The sequence below is a fragment of the Artemia franciscana genome, chromosome 8 (genome assembly GCF_032884065.1).
Source record: "Artemia franciscana chromosome 8, ASM3288406v1, whole genome shotgun sequence".
NCBI classification, from domain to species: domain Eukaryota; kingdom Metazoa; phylum Arthropoda; class Branchiopoda; order Anostraca; family Artemiidae; genus Artemia; species Artemia franciscana.
Window position 1 is genome coordinate 22370702 of NC_088870.1, and position 26314 is coordinate 22397015.

Here is a 26314-nt window from a genome sequence, read left to right on the forward strand (position 1 = left end):
TGTTTTTTTTTTATAAGCCTGGAACAGTCCACATTGACTACCTTATACAGGGAAAAACAATTATCGGTGAGTATTACTCCAACCAATTAGTCCGTTTGGTGATGCTTCTAACTTAGAAGTGAACGTACGCGTTCCACAAAGAAAGTCTTTTTCATCAGGTGATGTGAAGATGCCCACATGTGTTGCCGCCATGATAAAATTGCATAAACTAGGATATGCATTGCTTCTACGTCTACCATATTTCCTTGGTTTAGTCTCCTGATTATTTCTCGCTTCCAAATTTTAAAATTTTCTTGGCGAATCCAACTTGGAAGGCTAAAGAACCTTTATTTTTGGAAGGTATCCAAATTCTTTTACTACCCTTCAACTGAATGCATAGAGCTAAAATGAGACTATGTTAAAAGATAATTGAATTTTGCCCTGAAATATTTCTTTTCTTCTCAAGGCCAGATATTTATCAAACGACCGGTAAGACAGATCTAGAAGGAAGTTCTTCTTTTGTCCACTGTTTAAAGGTATGACCAAAATTATGTACGTGTGTTTGAATAAATATCTATCAATCTACCATCTGTGAAAAAAAAATATTAGCATAGAAAAGAAACAAACAAATACGTTCAAACTTACCGTTTGTAAATCTGGCTTATCATATAGCATATCTACTTTGGCGTCAATTTTAGCCACATCTTTTCCGAGTTGTTCCAAATCTTTACAGATTTCCTCATGCAATTCATCAAGACAAGTGTCAATCACTTGAAATTCCTCATTGGTCAAAACTCTACATCGTTTTGACTCGCTCTCCTGTCCAGCAAACTAAAAAATAAATATAAAGGATAAAGGAACAATAAATTACAACAATACACCCCGTCATTTAGTGTCTCTGAGGAATATCCTAACTAAACGGACTAGGTACATCTTTTCTTTTGCCTTAAATATTAAGTGTTAACAGAAATTTTGGGTAAACTAAACAGGATAAATGGTTTTCAGTAAAATTTGAGTGCTCAAATAATAATATACAAAAAATTCCTAGTTGTTTTTTTTTCATCCCGCTCACATATTCTAGTTGAAAATAAAAAACAAAAAACATTTAGCAGTCGTCAATCATTGCGCATTCACAAAAAATGTTTCCACATATGTAAATATGCCTTATTTGTTAGTATGGCATTTTGAAAAATTAGGCTCAAAATACACCTTGATGTTTCAATACATGTCCTTTGTTTTACCTGGCATTCTTTCTACCGTCTTCATATATTTTACTTGATTGACTCCAAGAACTGCCACCTATTTCTCGAACAATGCAAAGACTTCAGAAGGCTTTAATTATTTTGTTTGGGGGTAAAGGGGTACTCCACCAAAAAACATGAGACTAAAGAACATACATAGCTTTTGGGTAACTCGCCTACCCAGTAAACTGAAAAATAAATATGCATCAATTCGTATTTGCTTTGCTTTTTTTTGGCAGTGAAGAAAATCGTTCCGAAATGGCAACCACTTCTATTTTTCTTATTTTATTAGCCTACTCAACAGCTCTTGCCCATACAGTGTCAATATTGACGAAATTTTGTCAAACATGAAAAGAATCCATATTTACTTAGTTTTAAGGCATATTTCAAACTAGATACATTCCCAGAAAACTTTAGCCTTTGGTCTCAACTCAACCGTAATTACTTAGATTCAATGTTTCAGCAAAGTGTATTATATTTTTGTATTTTATAGCCTATCCCTCCCCCCTCCAAGAGCTGTTTCGACGTTTTGCCTAGCTATCTCCTAGCTCTAGCTACCTTCAACTAAAATTTTAGCTAAAATAATCAGTTCGATTATCCTACTTTACAAGTCCCGCATCAGACCCATTACCAAGTATAGATGCCCAGTGCATGCCACTGCTCTGAAAATGTTGCTGGCACCACTTCAAAAGACCCAGAATAGGACAAATATGGCAAGTTTAGTAGTTCCCTATGACTCTCTCTAGTCTGTCCGTGAGAGGTTTGATGTAGCGTCGATGGCTGTTTTCTACAAGTGCTTAAATTCCCCTTTTCTAGAGCTTTCTTGTATTGTGCCTCAATGTATCTAACCAACAAGACAGACACGAAGGCACACAGATCAGCCCAGTTATCTTGAGACTGGCAAGCAGAGAACAGAGTACTTGAAGATGAAGAACAGCTTCATCCGACGTTGCACTTTGATCTGGAACGATCTTCCTAAGAAAGTGATCCCTAAAATTTATTTATTGACTCTTTTGAAAGATGATTCAATAGTCATCTAAAAACCTCGACAAAAGACTAGCGGCAAATCAAATATATAATTATACCTTGTGCTGCGAATTCAGGAGTAAAAAAAAGCTTCATCAGAGATAAAGTAACAAACCAAAAACTATTAACCTAATTTGTAAAGAAAAGCAGTTTTTCGAACAGCTAATTTCCCTTTATCACTTGTAATATCCAAGATATAGAAATTACAATTTACAAGTCCTGATCATCCTTAAACGCTTTTTTTAAGACAAGTATAAAGCCAATGATCTATTCTCTATCATAGTGCTAGGCACTGAACTAATTCACAATATTTTAAATAAAATTATTTTACAAAAGTTAGGAAACATCTGATTCTTAAATTATCACAAACCACAACAAATTAAAAATAAATAAATTTAGACAGAGTGGATAGCAAAAGGAAATCAATAGCAGAGAAAAAAACACACAAGAAACAAAAGATATAAATTGGGAAGTTGCCAAAAAACATTAAGGTTTGTGCGGTTTTTACCCCTTTTTTTACTGAGTCGAAAAGCTAATTCTGTTTCACCTTTCGCAGCGTGTGATTTCTTATACACCCCATTCCAAAAACAAAAAAAAAAATAAAAAAAAAATTCAAGTAAATTCTGCATGGCAAAACATGTAAGTATTTAACTTAATCCATTTGTCTAGACAATTCACAATGCATGTCTGAAAATAAAGACTTCAAAAGTTTTTGGAATAAATTAAATTGATTATACGTTTTCTAGATTATATGCCAAAATTTTAACTCCTATATATATCAGGCACGTGCGTATGAATTTATTTTACAGGATTTACTCAAACTGGGATGGGAGGGGAGATTATTGATAAAATTTGAAAAATAATGGAAACCATGGAGGAAATCATAACAGTCTTGAAACTTTAAATGGGGACAAGGTCCCATGTGTACATGCTTGCTGAGATATGTACATGGGAGTTTTTTTTTAGAGGGAAAAGACATTTTGAGACGAAAAAGGGCGAGTCAGTATGTCAGGAATGAACTTAACTGAAACCGTTCTTTAAAATAATTAGCGTTTTCAGGCATCTTAAGACCTATGAGCAAGAGAACAGCATTGGATATAACAACTTGTGTAAACAACGCTCAAAAATAAACAAAGCCTCTAAGCATAATCTAAACAACAGGGAACTGATAATGAAAAATATCTAAATACAGGATGTTTATAAGGTAATAGTACCTAAACGAAAAGCCATGATTTCATTTTTATCGGACCAAACTAGTGTTTTACATTTTAATCTTAAAAAATCGTTTACTTTTCCGTTTATTTCTTTCCTTCCAAATTTTTTGAAAGTGTCCCAAATTAGTAGATACTTAATCAAAGTACTACTTTATCGCAAAAATAAGACCAGAGCTTAACCTTATCAAGTAATTAGCTTATTTAAACCAAGGCTTCAAAGTCCTTTCAAAATTTTACTCTCGACTCTTCGGTTTATATTTAGCAGTTTTTGCTCTTATCACCTCACTTTTCTTTCTTAGAGACAACTTGGGTTTTGAACTAGGCTACTCAAAAATAGATTGCTGTCCCAATTATTACACTTACAATAGGTCAATCAGCGATACTGCCTCACTTCTTCATTTCTTGATAAGCAGTTATGCAATAACATTATTTGCAATATAATTGTTAGTTGTTTTTTTGCAACAAATACTGATAAAGTACGGCCATTTTCGAGAGACTAACGAGAGACTTGTTTCTTGTTCATTCTCCCTAGCCAATCCACACAAGTTATCACCACGTTTTGTATCATCTAAACAAGCTTTTCTGTCATAACGAGAATAAGCTTTTACAAGGGCAATAAATAACTTACGTCTGTTGCGCTTAAGGACCTTCTTCTATGTGGCGAGCTAGTAGAAGCAACTGTTCTCCTGTGGAAGTGCAAATTATTAATACAAACCAAGAAAACAACTTTTACTGATTTTTTATGGTATGTATTCCATGGTTTTGACACCATTTGTTTTTTAGTATATAATTCAAGCATAAAACAAACACTTTTGACTTGAAAATGCCAGTAAAATCACTAAAAACTTAAAAAAATACATGAAAACTCTGTAAAAAAAAATATTAATCAGGGGTGTGTGTGTGTGTGTGTGAAAAAACAGCATACCATAAAAATGTTATTTCTTTTTTTTTCTTTTTTTTTGCACTTGGTTTTACTTTCCTTTTTTATTGTGCTGTTTTAATTTCCTTATGTTTAAACTTTCTTCAATTAACTTCTAACGAATTTTTTTCCAGCTACTCTCCTTTTTTAACATGAGGAAACTTTATTAATCCTCCAGCAAAGCATTCATAGCTATGTTAGTTTTACTCAAAACCCCCCTCGCCCTGCACCATCCGGAAACAAATCCTGCGTGCGTGCCTGGTTTTGGTTATCTACGTTTCCTTTACTGATTCTTGTATTCTAACCAATTCTTGTTTAACGTAATACTCCAAACATGATTCCAGCTCCCATGGAGTTACAGATAACAGGCTTTTTAAGTTAGTATTCCTCTATTCTAAATACAAGTCTTTTATATTGAACTCTTTTAAGTAAGACACAAAACAAAGAAAATTAAAATCCTCTTTTTTTCATTAAACTCTATTCCTCTCTAAGTTGGCCAATCTAAGTTCACTAGCCATTATTCGATATCTCTTTGCTGAATTTACTTTTAATTCATTCACCTATTTTTGGCACCTTTACTTCTTCCTTAGCTAGCAAAAATGTACTTATATTTGCAATCCTAATTAGTTATGGCCAATGAGTTCTAAATTTCCTTAAAAAAATGGCAATACAGCATAAGAATATACCAATAAAATCTTACCCAATAGCAACTTATAAGCACAGATTAATAAAAATATAGATAAAACAGCCTTTTTCCTTTAAGAAGTACACACCCTTTCGAAATACATGCAAACAGGGGGGTGGAAGATTGGAGAAGAGTTTCACTAACAGGGTTGCCACTCGGAAAAAAAGGAAATCCCTTTAGTGATTTTTTTGGGTTGATTAGTTGATTTTCCTCTATGATCTAGTAACTTATTTACTGATTTTTTTTTTCTTTAGGCAACATAAAAAATTTCTAGAAATAGTGATAAATCACTAGGGGTGGCAGTCCTGTTCATTGATCTCCCACCCCGGCTTACAGTCCAAATTAGGACAAAGGCCCAAAAGAAAGATTAAAAATCGTAACCTAAAAGTTAACTGCTTTTGTATGTGTCTACCCACCCCGAGAAAAAAATAATCTCTGATACCCTTCTTTCTAAAGGTAAAAATAGTTTGATTTTGGGCAACAACTAAAAAGGCTCATTTTAAGCACTTTATTAACACATATTGGAACTCTTTTTTCAGCAAGATGTTACTTGTCCGCCTTTCTATTATTCATAACTTGGAGCCCTTGTCCCTAGGAGGTACACACATAAAATAATCTCCAAGATAACGTTTTTGAACCTTACAACTATTCTGATCAAACTGTCTATCTTAATGATACGTAACAGATAACGTTTGATCAGTTAGGATCATTCACTTTGTAATCCTTCAATGATTGTGAGTCAAAAGAGGTGTAACATACTTTTATTGGCAAAGCTGGGAGTGGAGGAATTGAAGGGTGTCCGGGCCCAAGAGACTCACTTCGGGACTTCCATTAGACAGCAACATTCCACAGCAACAGTCTAGCCAACATTATTACGCAACAACTGCATTATACTCTGATCTTAAAGTTTTGTCTTACACCGGCTATCTATGTAATTTATGGCCTTTAGATTTGGACTACATGAATCATGTCAAACCAGGAGTCAGTTTTTTTTAACTTTAAACCGTTTTGACAAAAAATTACTGTCCTGCAGTTTTGATCTGATGCCAAGTAGGGCTACTGGGGAGTCTAAAGACACAGGTACGGTGAGGGTAAGTCAGATTGTGCTTAGACCACTTTCAGCCCTTAAATGGCCCTAGAAATTTGTCAGTGGTAAAAACAAAAACAATGGGAAAAGCATCAAAGCCACCACGTAGATGTTTGTCAAAGCATAAATAAACAAAATGAAAGTTCACACATTAGCGGAGATACTGAACAGATGTTGTAATGCTCTGAAAACACACAGTTCCTTTTCAGAGCAACAATGAACCAAAATCCACCGGCTGTGATTTGGTTTATTGTTTTTAGCTTTTGCCTAGAAGTTATCACTCCTCCTGTTCTAAATTGATCCTGATTTTATTCATCAGTTTTGCTAAGCTAAAACGGCTGCTCAAGAGAACGTAAGTGAAAATTTCTTACAGACGGGTGTTTTCGACTGGCTGTGATGGAAACAATGTAGTTCTTGTTCGTCTACTCTCTATAAACCGTCTTGTGTATCGAAGAACACGCGGCAGTGAATACTTTTCAGTCTCGTTTCCAAATTCATCAATACGTAGGATTCTTTCTTCTAATTGCTGCTTTCGGCTCAGTAGCTCGTCAGCAATCGCACGAAGCTCAACTACCTTTTCACGATTACTTTGTAAATACCTGCAAACATGGTAAAATATCTTAGGGAGAGCACAAAATCATTCACAAAAAGATTGTTGGTGTGCATATAGCTTTTATCTTTCCTATTGAAAATTTACAGTTAAAAAAAAGCTAATTGCTGGGGATTATCAAGTTTTAAAATAGAAAAAAGTAATTGGCAATTGACTTGTACTTTCACGTTTCTTTTTCGTTTATCTAGTTTCTCTTGTATTTCAGTTTGCATCCTTTTGCAAATGTTTTTTTTTTAGTTCTATTATTCATACATATTATATTATGCAGATGATTTATTCTTGCTCTTTAAAAGACAAAATGTTGAAGTACATGTTCTTATTCGAAAAATGATCTATTGTTAAAATCAACTTTTCTATTATTAAAACTATACAATTAAATATAGACCTATTCTACTATTAAAAACCAAATTTCTTCATTTCTCTTCAGTTTGATTTCCGAATAAAGATCCACCAATAAGTCAATAAAGTGCAAGTCACATTTTCATCTCTAAACGTATGAAGGTGCTGGAGTACAAAAGAAAATGTCGGCTATTTACTCATCTAATAGGCTGTAGCACAACTTGTTAAACATATGGTGTCATAGAAGTTGCTTGGCTTTAAAATAATCTTTAGGAGACCTACAACAGCAACATTAGGACAGAAAACGTTCATTGGCTACAATCATAAAGACAACAAATATACAGATACTCGTAAGCCTAATTAGCATGGGAAACTCGAGCGTTCTGACACTATATAAACTTTCTGATCAAAGAGAAAACTACTGAAATTAAAACAGATTAATATTGATGCTTTAGCTCTAAGGTAGGATTTGTTTTACAGGGATCGACGTTTCAGAACAAGATAAGCATAATTATGGGAGTGCTGAAGATAACAGTAATAAACAGTTCTTAAAATAACAACGAGAGAATATTCGCAGTTGAGAAGCTTGTTAACAAAAACCACCTGATTTATAATTTTGGACACGCAGGAATGAACTCGGGTTCAGAGAAACTAGGAAACTGAAAAATGGTAGATCTTTGGCACCCGAATATGGTGCTTAAACGAACTAAAACTGTCGACACTTTCATATTGTTAAGTCAAGCCTTTCGCATTGCGTTAGATACTTTATCTGGCCTTTCAAGTCAAGCAATTTTGCTACAAAATGGCGTCTTTTTGTTTATAAGAACCAACGCCCCGCAACATTTATACTTAACTCAAAAAAAACTTGGGAAACAGAGCGGGTTTTATTTTATGTTAAATTACGTTTAAAAGTTCTTAATTTTATATAAAAGAATAAGAAAAATATTCGAAATTAATCCTTTAAATGGAGTTATATCTCCGATTTTGCACGCTTTTTCTACACCTTTTTTTTTACACCGTGACAAGGTGTCATGTCCTGTTGCAGGTTGAGCTGTCCCAGCAAAGCTATGATTTCAGAAGAAAAGATTAGCTGATCTAGTGGAGTGCTTTCTTCTTCTTCATTTTTTTATAAACTGTATTTTCTTTTGAAATCCCCCACATATGTAGCAGAAACCATCAAAATCTCATCACCAAAACTGCTGCAGCGTTGACCATTTCACATTTTGCATGTCCATAAATGTTGCCGTTATAACCATTAAAATTGTAATCGGTCTATGGGATTGTAAGTGAAAGGGATGTACTAATATGTAAAGGGACATCCTAATATGAAGGCTGGAGAAATTTAAGTTAAGCCAAGTAACATACATTTGTTATGTGTCAATGTAAGAGCTCTTCATAACGCTGCATTATCAAATTGAATTAAAAAAATAAAATTTATACAGCTTCAAAACTACAAGCAATCGAGCGGCAGAAAAAAACATGACGGTATATTGTGTACATCGATGGTTATAAAAGCTAGAAACATTGCAGCGTTTTATTTCTTTCTTTTTGTTGACGTATTGTTTCAATTTTAGTTTCTATTGGTTTTTTCTACTTTTTGATCAGTTTGTTTTGTCTTGTTCAGTGTTGAAAGTGTTCTTATACCACAACAAAATGAAACAGAATAAATTGGAAAACGAGTGAGTGTAATTTTATGACCGTTATATAATGGCTACAAGTTGGGAGAACTTTTACAGTATCAGGAGAACTTTTACTGAGTGTAATTTTATGACCGTTTCTGATATAATGGCTACAAGTCGGGAGAATTTTACATACATTTATAAAAATTGACAAATTGCAGCTTTTTTTCTTAATCTTCTTTTTTAGTTACAACCTATGTGCTGGTTTTAAACCGGCACAGTGTTGTGTTGTTTGGGCATCAATGAGGCTGAATATTTTCTCGTTACAAAAATTCTATGTTTCTCAATAATGCCAATTTACATATTAGGATAGAAACCCAAAAGCTTCTTGATTGCTTCAACTTTACACTCATAACCATTCCGAAACATGAAGAGAGCTAAAGTCTCCTTAGCAACCATTCTCGGCGCTCAATCTAAATATAATCTTCCAAATGCAGGACTACTCAGTGTTGGATTGCTCCTCCCCCCTTCTACCCTCAATTTTTAGCCACAAGACCTCTCAAGATGTGAAAATATTGTCTCTCAAAATTTAAGGATTCAGGTCCTCTGATACAAAATTTCTGGCAATATCTACCATGCTAAATATAACAGAATTGCATGGCGATATACATTCTTCTTGATTGTGAATCATAAAAGTCAGTGGCGATTTTAGGAGGGAGGCGTCAGAGGTGGCACTTGCCCCGTGCGCAGAAATTTTAGGGGCGTAAAATTTCAAATAAATAATCTAACGGTTATAGTGGTTTGTAAAATTTGGAGATCTATTCCTATGTAGAGCTCGCAGTTGGCGGTAAGTATAAACAAATTGAATCCAAAATTTTTATTTTTTCCATATCTTCATCAACATTTTTTGAAAATAAAATTAAGTAGCAATAAAAGTAAAAATATTAAGATGATTTAGATCATATTTAATTGTTCCATGAGCTCCAAGATATGAAAAAATGATTCACACGACAAATTTCCTTAAAGGAACCTATAGGTGTGCTATAATTAACTGTGCAATATGGAGATGAAGGGGTCTTCAACAAAATAAAGGTTGACTATCAAATATTATTAGCGATTGAAGTGTTAGTAGCCAGTAACGAACATTCGTTTACCTTAGACCTCCAGAACCATAAATGGCGCATAGGACATCTACAAAACCTCGCCAGACATCACGGGGGCCATCCCGGACATCATATCCTGTTCATACTAAGGCAAATATTTTCAAAGGCTAGGACTCATTTCTCCAGTTGAACATCTAGTTTCCAACATTCACTAGCATAGAGAAGAATGGACCTCACATTGTCATTCATGAAACAGATCTTCAAGCACATAAAGTATTTCCTATTGCGCCAGATTGGTTTCAACTTATTAAAAGCCGATGTAGCTTGTCCAATCCTCCTCTTGATTTCATTGGCTATTTCACCTCTATAATCAATCCAAATCCTGACATACCTTAGTTCAATGGCCAATTCAATTGGTTTATCTCTGCATTCCATTGTCAGCAGAGAGTCAGATGTAGCCATGCCGTTTATCCTAGTGACATTCACTATAAACCCCACTTTTTCGGCCTTTTCATCTATGGCGTCGAGTAGTAGCTGCAGTTGCTGTTTCGCTTCTTCGAGCGAAGCCAGCGTCGACAGCGAAGTCACACATCACAGATCTGTCAGCGACAAATCTTCACTCCAGAGCCTAGAGACTGGCTTAGAATGTAGTCCATAACAGTAACAAGCAGGAATGGGAATGGGATACATCATTGTTCGACGCCAGACATTATGTTGAAGAAACGCGTATCGTAATATTCTTTCCGCAAATAATATTCACAGCGACATTATCATTTTGACTAGTTTATCAGGTACTCCGTGATAATTCAAAAGTTTCCCTAAAATATTTCAATCAACAGGATCGAATGCCTTTTCAAAGTCAATGAAGGGCATGTATGTTATGTTTTTGTCCAATTCGCTGGACTCTTCGACCATTAGTCTAACAATGACAATAAGATTCAAGCAAGACCTACCAGGTCTAAAGCCGTGTTGCTCTTCCCTGAAGTGTGATTCTAGGGCTGTTCTTATGCGTTGTAATATGTCTGTGGCTTATATTTTACTAGGCACAGAAGTTAGTTGATGCCTCTTCAGTTGTCCCAGATTAGCATATCGCTCTTCTTCAAAGTTTGACAGTAAGCCCCTGGTCCAAAATACTGGGACATTTTCGTTTTTCCAGTTGACCACTAAGAAAGCAGTCCAAACAGATATGCAGGCTCGAAGGGCTGTCCTCAGCATCTCTGCCATGATCTCATCGACTCCAGATGTACGCTCATTTCTCAGCTTTTTTACAACTGTCATCACTTCTTCGGTGCTAGGAGGTCAGCACTTCGTCAAGATCGACTATGGTCAAATCGAATATGGAGCAGGAGCGACTAAATGTTTTATCGTTAATGAGCATAGAACCGCAGATAATTAGAAGCAATCAACTGGGACAAGATAATTAATAATTTTGAAGAGGCTAAAGTAAGAAAAGTCAAATATAAACAAATGGACATTTTTTTTAACAAATAAAAACTTTGTTAAAATTTGGTCTAAAGTTTTGGGAGAAATGGGAGGGCGAAAGGGGCTAATCAAGATTTTGCCCGCAAGAGAGGCCCAAACCACCGCTGATGAGGTAACCTGGATTTCATAAAAAAAAAAAAATTTATCACATTTAGAGGCACTAAGGTGTTCATTCGCTGATTTTTTTTTTTCTTCGTCTTTTTGGACTATTTTAGTTCGCCACAAATTGTTTCTATGCCATAATGAAACAGCTTTTCGGCATGACACAGACACAAACTTTCAAAAGTTTCAAAAATGTGGTTCTAAAAATTTACTTAAAAAGATAAGACGATTGAAAGGGAGGCTTTTTTCACTGACAATTCTATTGTCAGGTTGACAGCGGAAATGAAGCATTTCCGGCTTCACCGATAGTCTGATTAGGAGAATCTGATTTTTAGTGACAATCCTATAATTAATCTTTATTTTATTCTTGTATCGACAATCTCACTCTACCAAGCCCGATTATTAAATTGGATGTCCATAATGAGTCCAAATTTTACCAAAATTACAAAATAAATTTTAAAATGTGACCCCACAAGCAATCTCCAAGAAACATCACAAGAAAAAATAAAACTTTCATTGTTGAAACAAATAGTTTGGTTAGTCGATACATAAAGTCAATACTGTAAATTTTTATTTGGTTATTCAATTTATTTTTATTAAAGCTGAATTCGTTTCGAAATTTAAAATCACAGAGCCGTTGGAATTAGCAAAGAATAAAATTTATAAATTTTGCCGTATGTCTGTAAACATTTTAAGTATCCATAACCTTTACCCTTCCAGAATTTAAAAAGCGCCACAGATATTAATTATCATTATTTTATTTTGATTTCTTTCTTTTTTCTTTTTTTACTTCACATATGTTGTTCCTTTGTAACTCTATGACTACAGTATATCGATGCTTTGTTGAAATATATTTACGATTTCATGTATGTATTTTATATACTCCTTGATTTTGAGAGGAATAAATAAAATTATCTTAAATTGAAAAAACTTAGCTTTATATATCGAAAATTTTATAACATATTTTTTTTATTGACAATTATGAATATTGATCTTTGGATTAACAGATGCAACCTGGATTGAGAAAACTTGGTTTAGTACTTCAAAAGAAAACTTCAGTTGTACTAACAAAAACAACATTTAAACATACCTATCCATAAATATTCTCCTTGGGAACAGCACTCGATCATGAATTTTCTCAGGTCGTTTGCTAACACTGTTGAAAAGAAACCTTTTCAATTCGAAAGTAAGAACTGGCGGTAAATCTTGAAACCACCTCTCTCGAATCAGCCCTAAAGATCTTAATGTACGATAGCTTTGACTAGAATTAGGTTTGGAAGGAGAGTTTTGATTGGCCTCAACCATAGGACTGGATTCTACAGATTCCTTTGTGAAAGCTTCGATCCCTTGATGTAAATCTGACATTCCGCTGACTTGTATGATACACTGACTATACTGCTCTGTTCGTCCGTCAATACGATCTGAAAAGTTTTAAAAATTTAAAGCAAATGGACAAAATATAGCACAGAATGAAAGATATATAGTTAATGGAGATACATTGGTAAAATAAAAACATAAACAACATTTTACTAATTTAAAAACGAATACATGATAAGTTGAAACGAAAATTTTTTCCGTGAAAATTAAAAAGAGTGAATTTGAAACAAACCATGCAATTCAGATTACACATATGATACGTCAAAGGTTAAACGAGCAAAAATTACTATGAATAAAGAAATAAAACCCAAAAAAAACTTGACGACACCCAAAAACAAACAATGAAGCCAGAACATAAAACAAACGAAAATAATTACTGAGAAGTGTGGCTTTGCCCCTCAACCACCTACTCACCTTCCAAAGACTAGAAAGTCTACTGTGTTTTAGCGGGAAAAAATTCAAACAGTTTTCACATTTGTTAGATAAGGATGGTCTCGACAACCCCCCAACCCCTTCTCCAAAAGTCCAGAATGTCATATGTGCTTTACTGAAAAAACAACAAAATTATAGAGTATTTCACTCGTTCAAAATTAAGTAAAGCTTAAACGTCCAGAAATCTTTTTTTTCTGTTTTTTTTTTTTTTTTTTTTTTTTTTGTAGGAGTATATTTGTTACAACCAATTTAACTTTTTCAGTTTAAAATGCATTTCATTTCCATGAATAGCTTCTTCCTTCTAATCCATTCTTTTAAATTTTCCATTGATGCTATTGTTCTAATTTTGTTGAAGCAACTACTAGCCTTTGGGAGGCTTGAGGAGCGGCAACACGGCACTTATTTTTGGTGAAAATTTCTTGACACAACACTTTAGTTACACTAGTTTAGTTTTACTATTTTAGAAACACGCCTATTTTAGTCAGTCTTATTCCTGTTAGATCCATGTCTTTCAAATTTATAGAAAAATTGATTGCCTATACAAGAATGTATAGGGAAAACTGTATATTAGGCCGCTACAAATCTTTTTCAACATTCCACATCTTTAATTAGCAAACTAATAGACAAACAAAAATTTTCAAAAAGAACCATCAGGGAGCTACGCTTAAAATGAAGGCTATTATATAAAAATTCATATTCACCAACGACGAAAAAAGACAACATAAGAACAGGTGGAAAAAACATAATCTCGAAACACGGCAACTTAGAATAGAAGAGGGACATAGGGAAAAGTAGGCAGCCCCAACCGGACAAATTCACAACATACCGTACAAAAACACTTTAGCATAAGACGATAGTCACCAACGGAAAATAATTTGTTTTGTTGAATTTTGTCTTTTTAAGAGAGCGACAAATGAATTTTTTGAATTTATAGAGTTTAAGCTTATCTGCTAGAAAAAAGATTTGAAATCGCACCAAAAATCTAGCTCTTTCACAACTGACTGCGGAAGTCTATATATTCCAATAATTTATTTGTTTATTTCTTGTTATTTATTAATTTATTGTTATTCTATTATGTTAAAAATACTATTTTTATCTTCATATGCAAGACGATGTTAATGACACTTGCTACTACAGTGTTGAACAAAAAATTGTAAAAAATTTTCGTAAAAAATTGATTCTATTTTAAAAACTTTTTTTTTATTTCAACAGGCACTAGATGTAGCAATTTCCTTTCAAATGAGCCATTAAACAGCTCTCTATAATTTTCCAGTGCCCCGCTACCTACAAAAACGTAAACAGAGATGTCGTTGATGCAGAATATCGTGATTGGAGCCACTTTTCTTGTTTTTCAAGCCAACAAATTTTTCTCGTTTTTCAAGCCAATGGACAGTTAGTTTCTTATATACGGGTATTGGACAAGGCGGTTCTAATGGTGTACTTCTTTTTTTGATCTGACTCTAGTTTGAGGAGTTACAGGTTAGTGTATTTCTTAATATGGGACGTGATAGTCTCTTACTTGGGACCTGAACGTCTCTTACTAGGTTGCTAGTTACCGCTGCAACCCGGATAGTCTTTTCCATGGAAAAAACATTTCATATCCTTTTATCTTTTTTTATTAGACACCATAGTTTTTACTTTGAAGATTATTTGGTGTTCGTTTTAAGTTCTGATGTTGTTTCTTAGTTTGAGTTGAAAAACTTGATTTTAAATGTTTTCACTTTTTTTGACTTAAGAAACAAAGAAGTATTAAGACTATAAAGAACAAATATCAGAATATGTATATAATAATATAAATATATAATATGTATATATGTATGTTAAACAGGCAATACGCGGTTATTTGTGTTTTCTTTGTAAAGTACAAATTATGTTCTGGTCTTGAGAAGACATGGGGGTTGTCAGCCCTACTCCTTTTAATTTTTGCTCACTTTGAGTTATTTCTGCTCGTTTTGGATTTCTTTTATTTATTAATGGTGAGTTGTAGTAGTTTACGCTTGGAAGATAAAAAAATAAACTCATTGAATCAGGCATCACTTTTGTCCGTAAAACTTAAACAATAAAAATTTGTTGGTTCTCAAAACCAACTATCCTTTCAAGAGAAAGCTAAACCTTCTTAAACTTTTTGGTGCCATATGTCTTTAGCTTAAATTTTCATGATTTTTTACCTTCACTTTTTTCTTCTTCTTTTTTTTTATTTTGCGCCCACTACTGCCGAAAATTAGAGTAGTTTCTTTCTTTTTGACAAAAATGGATTTGATTTTCTTTCTAAGTGTTTAAGATACTTATGGTGTGTAAATTCCTCTTTTTCCCTTTCCTGAGCACTTTAACAAAAAAAACTCAAATAAAATTCTCAGATTGGGAAAACCTTATTTTCCATGGAGGGGGGGGGTATTTTCTGCGGAGGAGGAGGGTATTTTTTGCAGGGGGGGGGGGGTATTTTCCAAAGGGGGTAAACGCCATCCACCTGAAAATATATACAATTGAGCCCAGGCTCTATATTATCACTAAGACAATTCATGTTAACAGACACAAATACCTTTCCAACTAAAGATTCAACTTTATCCTGGTAAGCCGGTATCAATGTTTAATCCCAAATAACTCTATCAAAATCTTTTAGATGAATAGGAGCAGAATTAGATGCAAAAACAGAAATTTAGATCACAGAAAACGTTGTCAGAAACTGAATTGGCAAACGATCACTTATTGGAATCTCTGGGATAGCTTTTACCATAAAGGTGGGCCGAAATTTAAAGGAACGTGATCAATATTATTCGTTCTCCTATTCCAAGAAGACTAAGTAAAATCCAGTGACTTACAGAAAATATTAAAAATTTGGCAAAGACGAAAATAAAATTGTACTAGGCTCATTTACATTATCAAGATCACAGTATAAAATCACCAACAATAAAAATGCCTACATTCGAATCTAATGGGGCAATAAAATTATTAAGTCCATGGCATGCAAACATAAATGCTTCAAAAGGCAAATCATCGTGATAGTCTGAAGGCAAACAGCAACTGACTAAAACACAAGAAAAAATATTGCCAGCAAGAAAAGATTCATCAGCGCAAAATAAAATAGCACTAAATTTTTTAGGAACAAATGTAACAACAGCACCCGCTGTGCGGCCTCTAGTAGGCCTTGCAGAACCGTAAACACAAATCTCCGAGAATTTATCTTTTTGACCAAAAGGAGAAGGAGGACATTTTTTTAATAAAACTTTGGTTTCTTATTTTTGGGTAAGATATATCAATAATTTAGTCAGTAACAGACTAGTTGGACAGCAAAGCGAACTACATGTCCTGAACGTTCATATAGCATATATTGCAAGTAAAAACATAGAGCCATGGGAGTAAACAAAAATAAGAAAAACAAACAATTCAGATTCAGAATTCAATAATTCAGAATGAGGGTTCACAAGGAACTCCTCATTTCTCTTCTCCCACAACTGTATTAAGTGGCGTGCCCCAGGGCACTATTCTTGGATCAACACTTTTCAACTTCTATGTCAACGATCTACCCACCCTTCTTTCAATGCTTATTACCCTTTATGCTGATGACTCAAAACTAGTTGGAAAAGCAACAACTCCCTCTGACCAGCAATCAATTCAAACAGATCTTGACAGTCTAGGAAGATGGGAAAACATGTGGCTCCTTGCTTTTAATAATGTTGACAAATGCCATGTCATCCATTTTGGCAAACACAGCAAGCATAATAAGTATTTCCTTCAAGACAACTTCCTTTCTACTATTTCCGATGAAAGAGATCTTGGGGTTATTGTTGATCACCAATTAAAGTTTAACAGCCATGCTAAGTCTGTTTCAACTTCTGTAAATAAATCCCTCGGTATCATAAAACGAACCATCTCCAGCCGACATCCAAGAGTTTTTATGAAGTTATATAAGGCGCTTGTACGACCCCGTCTGGAGGTCGGAATGTCATTGGCAGCCCCTTTTTTCAAAAAAGATAAGAAGCTGCTTGAGGATGTCCAGCGTCGTGCCACTAAGATGGTTAGCAGCATGAATAAATTTCTGTACGAAGAAAGACTACGTCGTTTGAAGCTAACGACACTGACATATCGAAGAGAAAGGGATGATATGATTTTAACCAAAAAAAAAATTCTTTCTAAAAACACCCTTCCCGGTCTCTTTGCACAGCCCTTGCATTCTGGTACTAGATAACATTCAATGACGCTTCCCATGCAGCATTCCACGAGTAGACCTAGAAGTCATTTCTTCAGCCAAAGAGTAATCAATCTGTGGAATCAACTGTCTGAGGAGTTTCTGCAACTTCAATCGACACGTTCAAGTCCCACCTTGATATCGAATGGCTCTTCCAGGAGTTCCTTTACAATTGGGAAGCTGCAGAGTCCCCCCTCCAAGAGTCTAGATCAACAACCACAACCAACACAAAACGAATTTTTTTATCACTCGAGCATCACAAGGATGGAAAATCCTTATATCGCTCCAAGCTGCGATTTAAGGTAATAAACAAACGAACATTTTACCAAGGTAAATAAACTTACATAAGCCCAGCCAGGAATACCATAAAATTTTTAAATTACTTCACGCTTATACTGAGGAATCTTCCCAATCGCCTAATAGTACCATAACTTCCCCATACATAAACAGGTTAATTAATCCTTCAATGTTTTATACTCATAAAAAGATGAAATACGATTTTATTCACACTACCTCACATTGGGGATGAATATGTCTTCTTCTTGTCCTAACATTCTCAATATTTCTATTCATTCCCCGAGAGAAGATAGTTGGAGGAACATTTACACCCAATGAAGCTCAGATTCTGTTTAGCTCACCGTAATGGGGAATTTTTTCTGGAATACTATCTTTCGAGGAGATTTTTTTTTTTTTTTACATGGGAATAAGATCGACCAAATGGCAATTCTAACCCCTTTCACATTCAAAAAAAAGACAGGAAATTCAAATCCTTTCAAAGAGAGAAAATTCATTACTTTTAGAGGAAACAATTTCTTTCACATGGGAATAGGAAAGTACTTCCACGAAAGTGATAGTTCTAGATTCAAAAAAAGGAGAAAAATACATTATCTCATAATCTTTTATGCGAAAAATTTTATTCATATGGGAAAAGAAAATTCCTCGGAATTTAGTGGGAGCTGGCCTAAGCGCATTGCAAAAAGAGAGAGAGAGAGAGAGAGAGAGAGAGAGAGAGAGAGAGAGAGAGAGAGAGAGAGAGAGAGAGAAAGAGAGAGAGAGAGAGAAAGAGATATATATATATATATATATATATATATATATATATATATATATATATTTATATATATATATATCATTTATTTAGGAGATATGTCTTCCATGTAAGAATACTTTAAACATCAAATTTAACGTCAAAAATACTTTTAACGTCAAAAATATTACCTCCACGCTCAGAAACATCACTATTGTCTAAATACTTGCTGAAAAATATATTGTCAATATTACTTACTACCATTCACAGTTTCAACAGCTAACTGGCCGTAAAACAAACCAATCAATGGATTTTGAATACAAGAAGAATTTTCGCCCTTTCTTTCTATTTCCATTTCCAGCTCCATTTGCCCTTTTTCTTTTCCTTCTTCTTCAAGAAGCTTTTTATTCCATAGGCTAAAAGCCTCTTCCAACCACTGAAGTAACTGAAAGAAAATACTCATAACTTAATTCGAGAATACTAACAGTTACGGGTCAAAACCATTGACATATTAAACATATATGGAGGGTCAAATGGACAGAGATTTATGACGACTCAATTTTGTATTTCTGACGCAAAAGAAATTCGGCGATCAACACTAACTAAGCTTTATTGATTGCACCTACTTAAATTTTTTATTGATTAAAACCTATTTAAGCGATTATCTACGTCTATTCTGTATGCAGACACAACTGGACCTCAAACGCGATTCACTTGGGCATTAGCGATGCCAAATTTTCAAGCCGATACAATTGCTTGAGCACTTGTAAAAATGTAGCATTTCTGGTCTTCCGAATCTCTAGCACGCTCAGTTTTGTTTATAAAATTACTACTTGTTGGAGAGGATAAAGGGAGTTCATAACGTTCCTACCGCTAGATTTATGACAAGGTCTTCTGCTGGTCAAGTACTGAATTATTTTGGGAGTTTTTGGCAGCAGATACATCACTTGAGGGAAAGAAAGTTACACAGCCAGTCGAATCTGCCGAGTCATTTACATTGATGAGGATTAAAGAGTGGTAGGTTGTACTTACTAGGTGTTAACAATAGGATATAATTTTGATCCTCGATAATTCAAACTGGGTGGATGGGAACTATACAGCCTATTGACGGTTTCTAAAAACTTGTTATATTGAACCGGGCCGTAGAAAAAATTTTCCAGGTCGCGTAAAAATTAAAGACATCAAAAAAGACTTTTACTTAATTTTTTATATTTTTATACGTCAGTTAGGCACAAGTAATAGTCACAAAGTGTGTGTTTATAACCTTTTAATTGACTTACTGCCCGCTCCTTTTTGCTTTTTTATCCCATTTACTATTCATTGAAAAACTTCTTTTTCGAATTTTTTTCTATCTTTAAATAAACTAAAAAAAATTAAAATATAAAATGATTCTGCGTTTAAGTTTCAAAAGATTTAAACTAAATTTGTTACATTAAGCTCTAAACAACTCAAACAGATTTCAAGTTGATTTCTAACTGAACAGCTTAATTTATGTCGAAAATAGGTTTCCCATCACCTTTCCACTATTGCAAAAGCATAAAAAAAAGCAAATCATTGTCAGTGTCTCTTTACTCAGTCTATATGCCAAAAATTAATAATAAACGTTCAACTATTTAAAAAGTTTTGGGCCTTATCACCGTACTCAGCTACAATTAAACTTATTTAACTAGAATAACTTCATATTTGGCAAATGGATTCCCTAATCTAAAAACACAGGGCTTTCAAAATTGTAAATTATCATAAACGCACTTCACTTCTAAATAAAAACATTGGCAAATCCACTTACTAAATTATTACGTAGGTCTAAAATTACATGAATATAAAAATTCATGGATGCACATAGACCCTAAGCCTTGAGGAAAAGGGACATTACAAGATCTTAATTGAGAGTGTCAGATATATAGCCTTGATGGTGACGGCCTGTTTTGCTTATGATTGTCCTTCTCTACTTAACCATCTACAAATATTTTTCTAGTCTTGCTCAGCACAGTCACTTGTTCCTGATAGTTTCCTTTGTGGTCGTGTAACGTCTATTCAAAAGCGAGGCAAGGACCCCACGTCATGTGTAAATTATCGTCCCATTACAGTATCGTGTTTTTTAAGTAAGTTGATTGGACATTTATTACTACCAGAAATTGAGTCGAATTGTGATTTTACGCCTTTTCAGTTTGGTTTTCGGAAAAGTTTCGGTTGCTCCCATGCACATCATGTTTTGAGCCGACTCATGAAAGATGCCGTAAAAACTAAAATGTCTTTATACTGTCTTACTGTTGACATTTCTGGGGCTTAAAATATTGTGCACTCTCAGGCTCTATTTTCCCTTGCGTCTTCAGGTGTTAATCCTTCTCTACTATGTTTATTATCTTCTTGATATTCAAAGTCTAAAATTCAAGTTACCTGGAATGGCCAAATATCTGACTCTGTAAAAATTAATAAGGGAGTTCGGCAAGGTGCCGTGTTGTCTCTTAGTATATTTAAATGTGTGCTTGCATCGTGCCTGCGTCCCTTTCAAAGTTCTGTTTTTTACGGTACTATTGGTTTGTCTTCTGTTGCATATGCAGACGACGTTCTTCTTGTTGCCCGGACTCGTCGTGGATTGCTTTCCAATTTTACTATTTTAACCAATGAACTATCTAAGATTGGACTGTCAGTTAATGCGTCTAAATGCGAGTTTATTTGTTTTAATAGCCCTTATGCGGTCGCTCCATTCGTTGCTGGGACTGCAGTTCTGCCATGTTCTTCTTTAGTTAGTTGGCTTGGTCTGTGTTTCGGCCCAACACTTTCCACTACCTGTTCATCCCTAGTGAATCAAGCCGTGAAAAACCTACGCGTCGCTTACGGAAAAATATCCCCAAACAAAAGCCGTTACAACCGCAACGGTTTGTGCATGATTTATAACGCTTATTGCGCCCCTGTGCTTTTGTTTTTATCAGGCATGGCTCATCTGTTTCGCAAGAAAGATCGCCTACGTGCGGCTTATTTCAGATATTGCAAATTCCTCCTCCGGCTTCCTAGATGGCACCAAAATAAAAATAAAAAATTGCTCGATTTGGTTTAATAGATGTGCCTTCTCGGATTCGGTCATCCAGTGATGATTTATGTAAAAAGACTATCAACTTTATTCACGTTTGTGACCCTCTGCAGCCTTTTTTCCATATTGATACTGGCTAATTAGTCCATGTTGTCTTTTGTTAGTTTGAATTTTTTTTTCTTCGCTTTTTATCGTTTTTGTTTATTATAATACTCGTACTTTGTGTTTTTTATACTTTTACGGGTAATAAAGTTCATTCATTCATATATACCCCATTTGCTTCCAAAAGATGCACGTAAGTGTAACAAAATGTGTGTACATGCATTAAACTCTTGCGAACAATGTAAAAACAAAGTGTATTTCTGTCTAGTAACCCAACCACTTTTTACGGTTCATTCTTGATTATTTAAAATTATTCAATTTAATTTCATATGTGGCTGTAGAGAATACAAAAAACCATGCCACTAATTACTTGATATCCGTTAATTACAATTAAAATGAAATAGTCAATCTTCTAGCCCTTTACTTTCAAAGAGAGCGGTGGTGCATTCGTTCCTAAATATAAATAGTCTGTAAAAAGGGAACCATAATTTAAGATGTTTTCTTTTCGTTTATTTTTTTAGAAATATATCTGGAGTATGCACAACCAATGGGTGCTCAGGTGATTTCTCCTCGTATTAGGGAAACAATAGTTTTAACAGAAAACATCAGTTTTCAAATATCAAAGCGTTGTGATAAAAAGCTGAGCTTAAATTCAAAGACTGAGGGCTAGACGGGGGCGACAGCGCTTCTCTTATTTAGAAAAAAATATACTTCATTTTCAAAAAAAAATACACCTGTACCCCCACCCCCCTCCATTTCAAGAAGCAAACACAAAACACATAAAAAGTCAAGCAAGAATAATCGTTTAATAAAGAAAGACTCCTCACTGATCTTCCAAACAGTATATGTTTATGACTTACCAAATGGGTAGTTTCTGAAACATCATGTTGACTAAAAGTATCTCCAAGACCACTTCTTAGAATAGAGATACATTCGGATGGATCTAAATATTTTCTTCTGCCGCGCAGCATCAGTGCAAATAGTCTCCTTAAATTTGTAACCAATGAAACATTTCGTAGTTCCTAAATATTAAGCAAAGTTAATAAAATCCATTGAGTAATTATATGAGAAGAAAAAGGAATTTCTTTCATGTTTTTCCATGATTAGTCAACTCTTCAAGACCCATAGTAAAAGCACATTTGAAACTAAAGAGAGTAGGATCTTCAGCAAATCATCATGGCTCTTATAGGAATTAAAAAACAATATAAGCGCAAATTCCAAAATTCATAATAATTTATTAGAGTCACTTTACTGGCACAAGCTGTCGTACTCACGAATAAATTCTCACTAAATGGCGCTCATACTTGGAAAAGACAAATAAATACATAAATAAAACATTAAACACTGACATATCACAAGGCAGAAATGAACTGGAGAAGCATTTTGTGCTTAAGATATGGGAAGCATCGACCAAATTTATAGATCAAACTAAGTTGACACTCGTGAAGTAGTGGCAGTAGTAAGGCAAATAATGCCAATTACTCAGGTTCGTCACTTAAAAAACCTCGGTTATTAATTGGGTGCCCCACACAGGACAAGAATGTTCTAAAATTAGTCTGATGTATGTGAGGTAAGCCATTTCCAGTTGTGATACTCAAAAACCCAACCGACGCATTAAAATAAGAATCCACAGCACACATTACCTTTTTAATAATTCTCTTAACATAAAAACAAAAAGAGCAGTCACGCTAAATGTTACATCCAGAATTACAGTCAAAGATCCACATGAGTATGGTGAACGAGGACAAACAAAATCTGTCTTCGGAAGATTAACGTGAAGGATTTTGGCCTTTCTTTCGTTGATTTGAAGCATGGCACCAGTAAATGGGGAACTGACTGGGAGCTATTTCAACGAGATATTCCAGAAGAAGTGACAAACCGTCTACGTCCTTGAGTCTCTCTTCAAACTTATAAAAGATGAAGTTTATCACTGCTAAAAATAGCGACAGCGCAACATCCAGAATCACAGTCAAAGATCTACATGAGTATGGTGAACGAGGACAAACAAAATCTGTCTTCGGAAGATTAAAGTGAAGGATTTTGGCCTTTCTTTCGTTGATTTGAAGCATGGCACCAGTAAATGGGGAACTGACTGGGAGCTATTTCAACGAGATATTCCAGAAGAACTGACAAACCGTCTACGTACTTGAGTCTCTCTTCAAACTTATAAAGGATGAAGTTTATCACTGCTAAAAAATAGCGACAGCGCAAGTTTACCGTCCTATGGGGTGCCAGATAGAAGTTCAGCCCATTCTCGGTCATTGGCTTCTCAAAAAAGCTATTGATTCACTGGTATCGGTTTAGCAAATATTATTCACTAAAACGAGAGTATGTTCGCGTGCACACTTAGTCTCCAAATTCATGACTTCTATGTAATGATCAAAGGCCTTTCAGAAGTCGATTAGGAGAATATAGATAAACAATATTTTACCTGTGTCACGAGTGCATGATACATAAATATTTGTAACCTAAAAAAGGTTTAGAATTACTAAAACAGGTCTTTAAACACTAGGGTACACTTACTCCAAGAACCGCTAATTAATAAGGGAGGAGATCGGATTGGCAAGGAAAATTTTGTATTCACGCAACAGATTTAAAGAAAGCTCACCAGAGTCAGGCGCAGTATCTTTTCAAATTTGAAACTCTTTGTAAACTGCAGACACATAAATTTCCATTAGATCTACATCATGACTTGCCTCAGCAACGTGAAACTTAATTTTTGCATTGTCGATTAATGGGAAAGTGGCATGCTACATATATCGGCAAAAAGAGAGTTTACTTCCGAAGCTGATATCTAGGTACCATAAGGATTCTATTTAAGTTACTAATCTTAAGAATAGGGATAAGTCCTAAAAGATATTAAAGTTTATTAAAAAGATATCAAAGTTTATCTCTATTCCACTTGCACATCTTACAAATCTGTCTTTCTACTCCGGTGCATTTCCTGATATACTTAAAGTAGCTAAAGTTATCCCACTGCATAAGAATGGAAATGTATCTGTTATATCTAACTATAGGCCTATTTCTATCCTTCCTGTTTTTTCGAAGATCCTGGAAAAAGTTATGCATAAGAGGCTTTCTTCTTTCCTATTTAGCACCAAAATTGCTTTATATATGGTCTTAATTTTAGTTTTCTCGTTTTTAGGCCATGTTGAATTTTACCTTTATTCCACTTTTTGTTTTGCTTAGAACGGCATTGAATATATGGTTGAGACATTTGTAAAGGTTGCATATAATATTTTATTCACTGTCTTCAGAAATTTCCTCGTTAACTTCCTATACTTCACATGACAGAAGAAATATAGACCAACATAATTGCTTTATTCAGGTTACTTTTTTCAAAACACTTAGCACGTGAAATTTTCCCTTTTTGTGCATCTATATCCAATGTAATAATGCTGAAATAGGCACGTGACCATCGTCTTATACAAAATTATAGAAGAAATATCTGGTAATAGCAAAAAGAAGAAATAATTCCCTTTAAAAACACTCCAAAAAGCTAGTCCATTAGAATGGCGACCACCTATAAGTTCATAAGACTCGGGAACACAATATAATACTAACCTAGTTGTAGATTAACTATAAGATAATCCTGGAAATATACCCGATCGTAAGAATCAAACAACTCCTGAATAACGGAATTTTTATCTTTGATTTAATGATTTTAATTATTTATCTTTATCTTTGATTATAAGAGTATTTATTGCTGTAAGTAGCACACTTGGATCGTAGATACGTGGTGCTTCCTTCGTAGAAAAGTGAGGCCTTCCACATTGAGCAAATTTTGGGATATCATCCAGGCAAGAGTTCTGAAGATGTTCTGATGAAGAATAGTAATTACGCATAGTTTAAACTCTACCAATGAGGAATTATTTGAAACATCTCAGACTCTGTTACCCATTAAAGCTGAGAAATCACGAATTTTTCCATGAGAAGATAAGCCGAAGTTATCTTATTTGATGTCAGCAAAGAAGATGCTTGGCTTATTCCATTCGCAACAGTCCCTTTATTAGTTATTTTAACTCTGCATAAAATAAAATAAAAAAAAAACAAAGCAACCTAAACAATGACGGTAAAATGCTTTTTCAGATGGCAAGATCCAAGAAATATCTAAAAGATAATTACTCGCATAGGAAAAGGTAATACTTTACTCTAGATTCCAAATCCTTGTTTTCTATTTTATGCGGTGTAAATTCCAAAACCAGTCTACGAAATTCAGGAATATAGAACAGGGACTGGATAACAGCAGAAAACCAGCAAGTGTTGCCAACATTTTTCAGTCCAACCGGCCAGTTGTCCATTCGAATTTTATCCCTTGGGTTTTCAGCCTCTCGAAAAGCAACAGTTCGTCTTGAGGTTGTGCCATCAGACATACTTGCTGCAACAGCCCTAAAATTACAATATAATTAATAAGTAAGATAAACCTCTACTAAAACAAATTTCACTTTGTAAACCCTGATGAAAATGCTTCCATCAGGCAAATAAATAAACGAGGATTCAACAATATAGTGACATGCACTAATTTTTCGTAGTGATCTTTAGAACCAATCTTAGGGGAAACGGGTTCTTCTATCTTCCACTATGTGCAGGTACATCACCTGTAAGCTAAATTCCTTAAAACTGGTACCAAAATGACGAAAAATAGAGTAGTTCTTTGCGAATTTAGCTACAGCTTTAGCAGGCGGATTAGGTGTTTCATTCAACGTTAAATCAGCAGTTGCAGCATTCAGGAAACATGGCAACGTTAACAATT

The 26314-nt window shown here is 34.5% G+C and overlaps 1 protein-coding gene across 1 annotated transcript in view; it reads right to left on the reverse strand.

Moving 5' to 3' along the window:
* The window catches only part of LOC136030150 (ubiquitin carboxyl-terminal hydrolase 28-like), a 58673-nt gene extending 32726 nt beyond the window's left edge, over nt 1-25947 (reverse strand). Inside the window, exons 1-7 of the mRNA XM_065708853.1 lie at nt 25713-25947; nt 22422-22583; nt 18687-18873; nt 12497-12827; nt 6523-6750; nt 4089-4146; nt 625-810 (exon numbers count right to left, since the gene is read on the reverse strand). Of these exons, the coding sequence (XP_065564925.1) occupies nt 625-810; nt 4089-4146; nt 6523-6750; nt 12497-12827; nt 18687-18873; nt 22422-22583; nt 25713-25934 (1374 nt within the window). The 5' untranslated portion in view covers nt 25935-25947. The remainder of the gene's footprint in view (nt 1-624; nt 811-4088; nt 4147-6522; nt 6751-12496; nt 12828-18686; nt 18874-22421; nt 22584-25712) is intronic.
* Between the last annotated feature and the right edge of the window lie 367 nt (nt 25948-26314).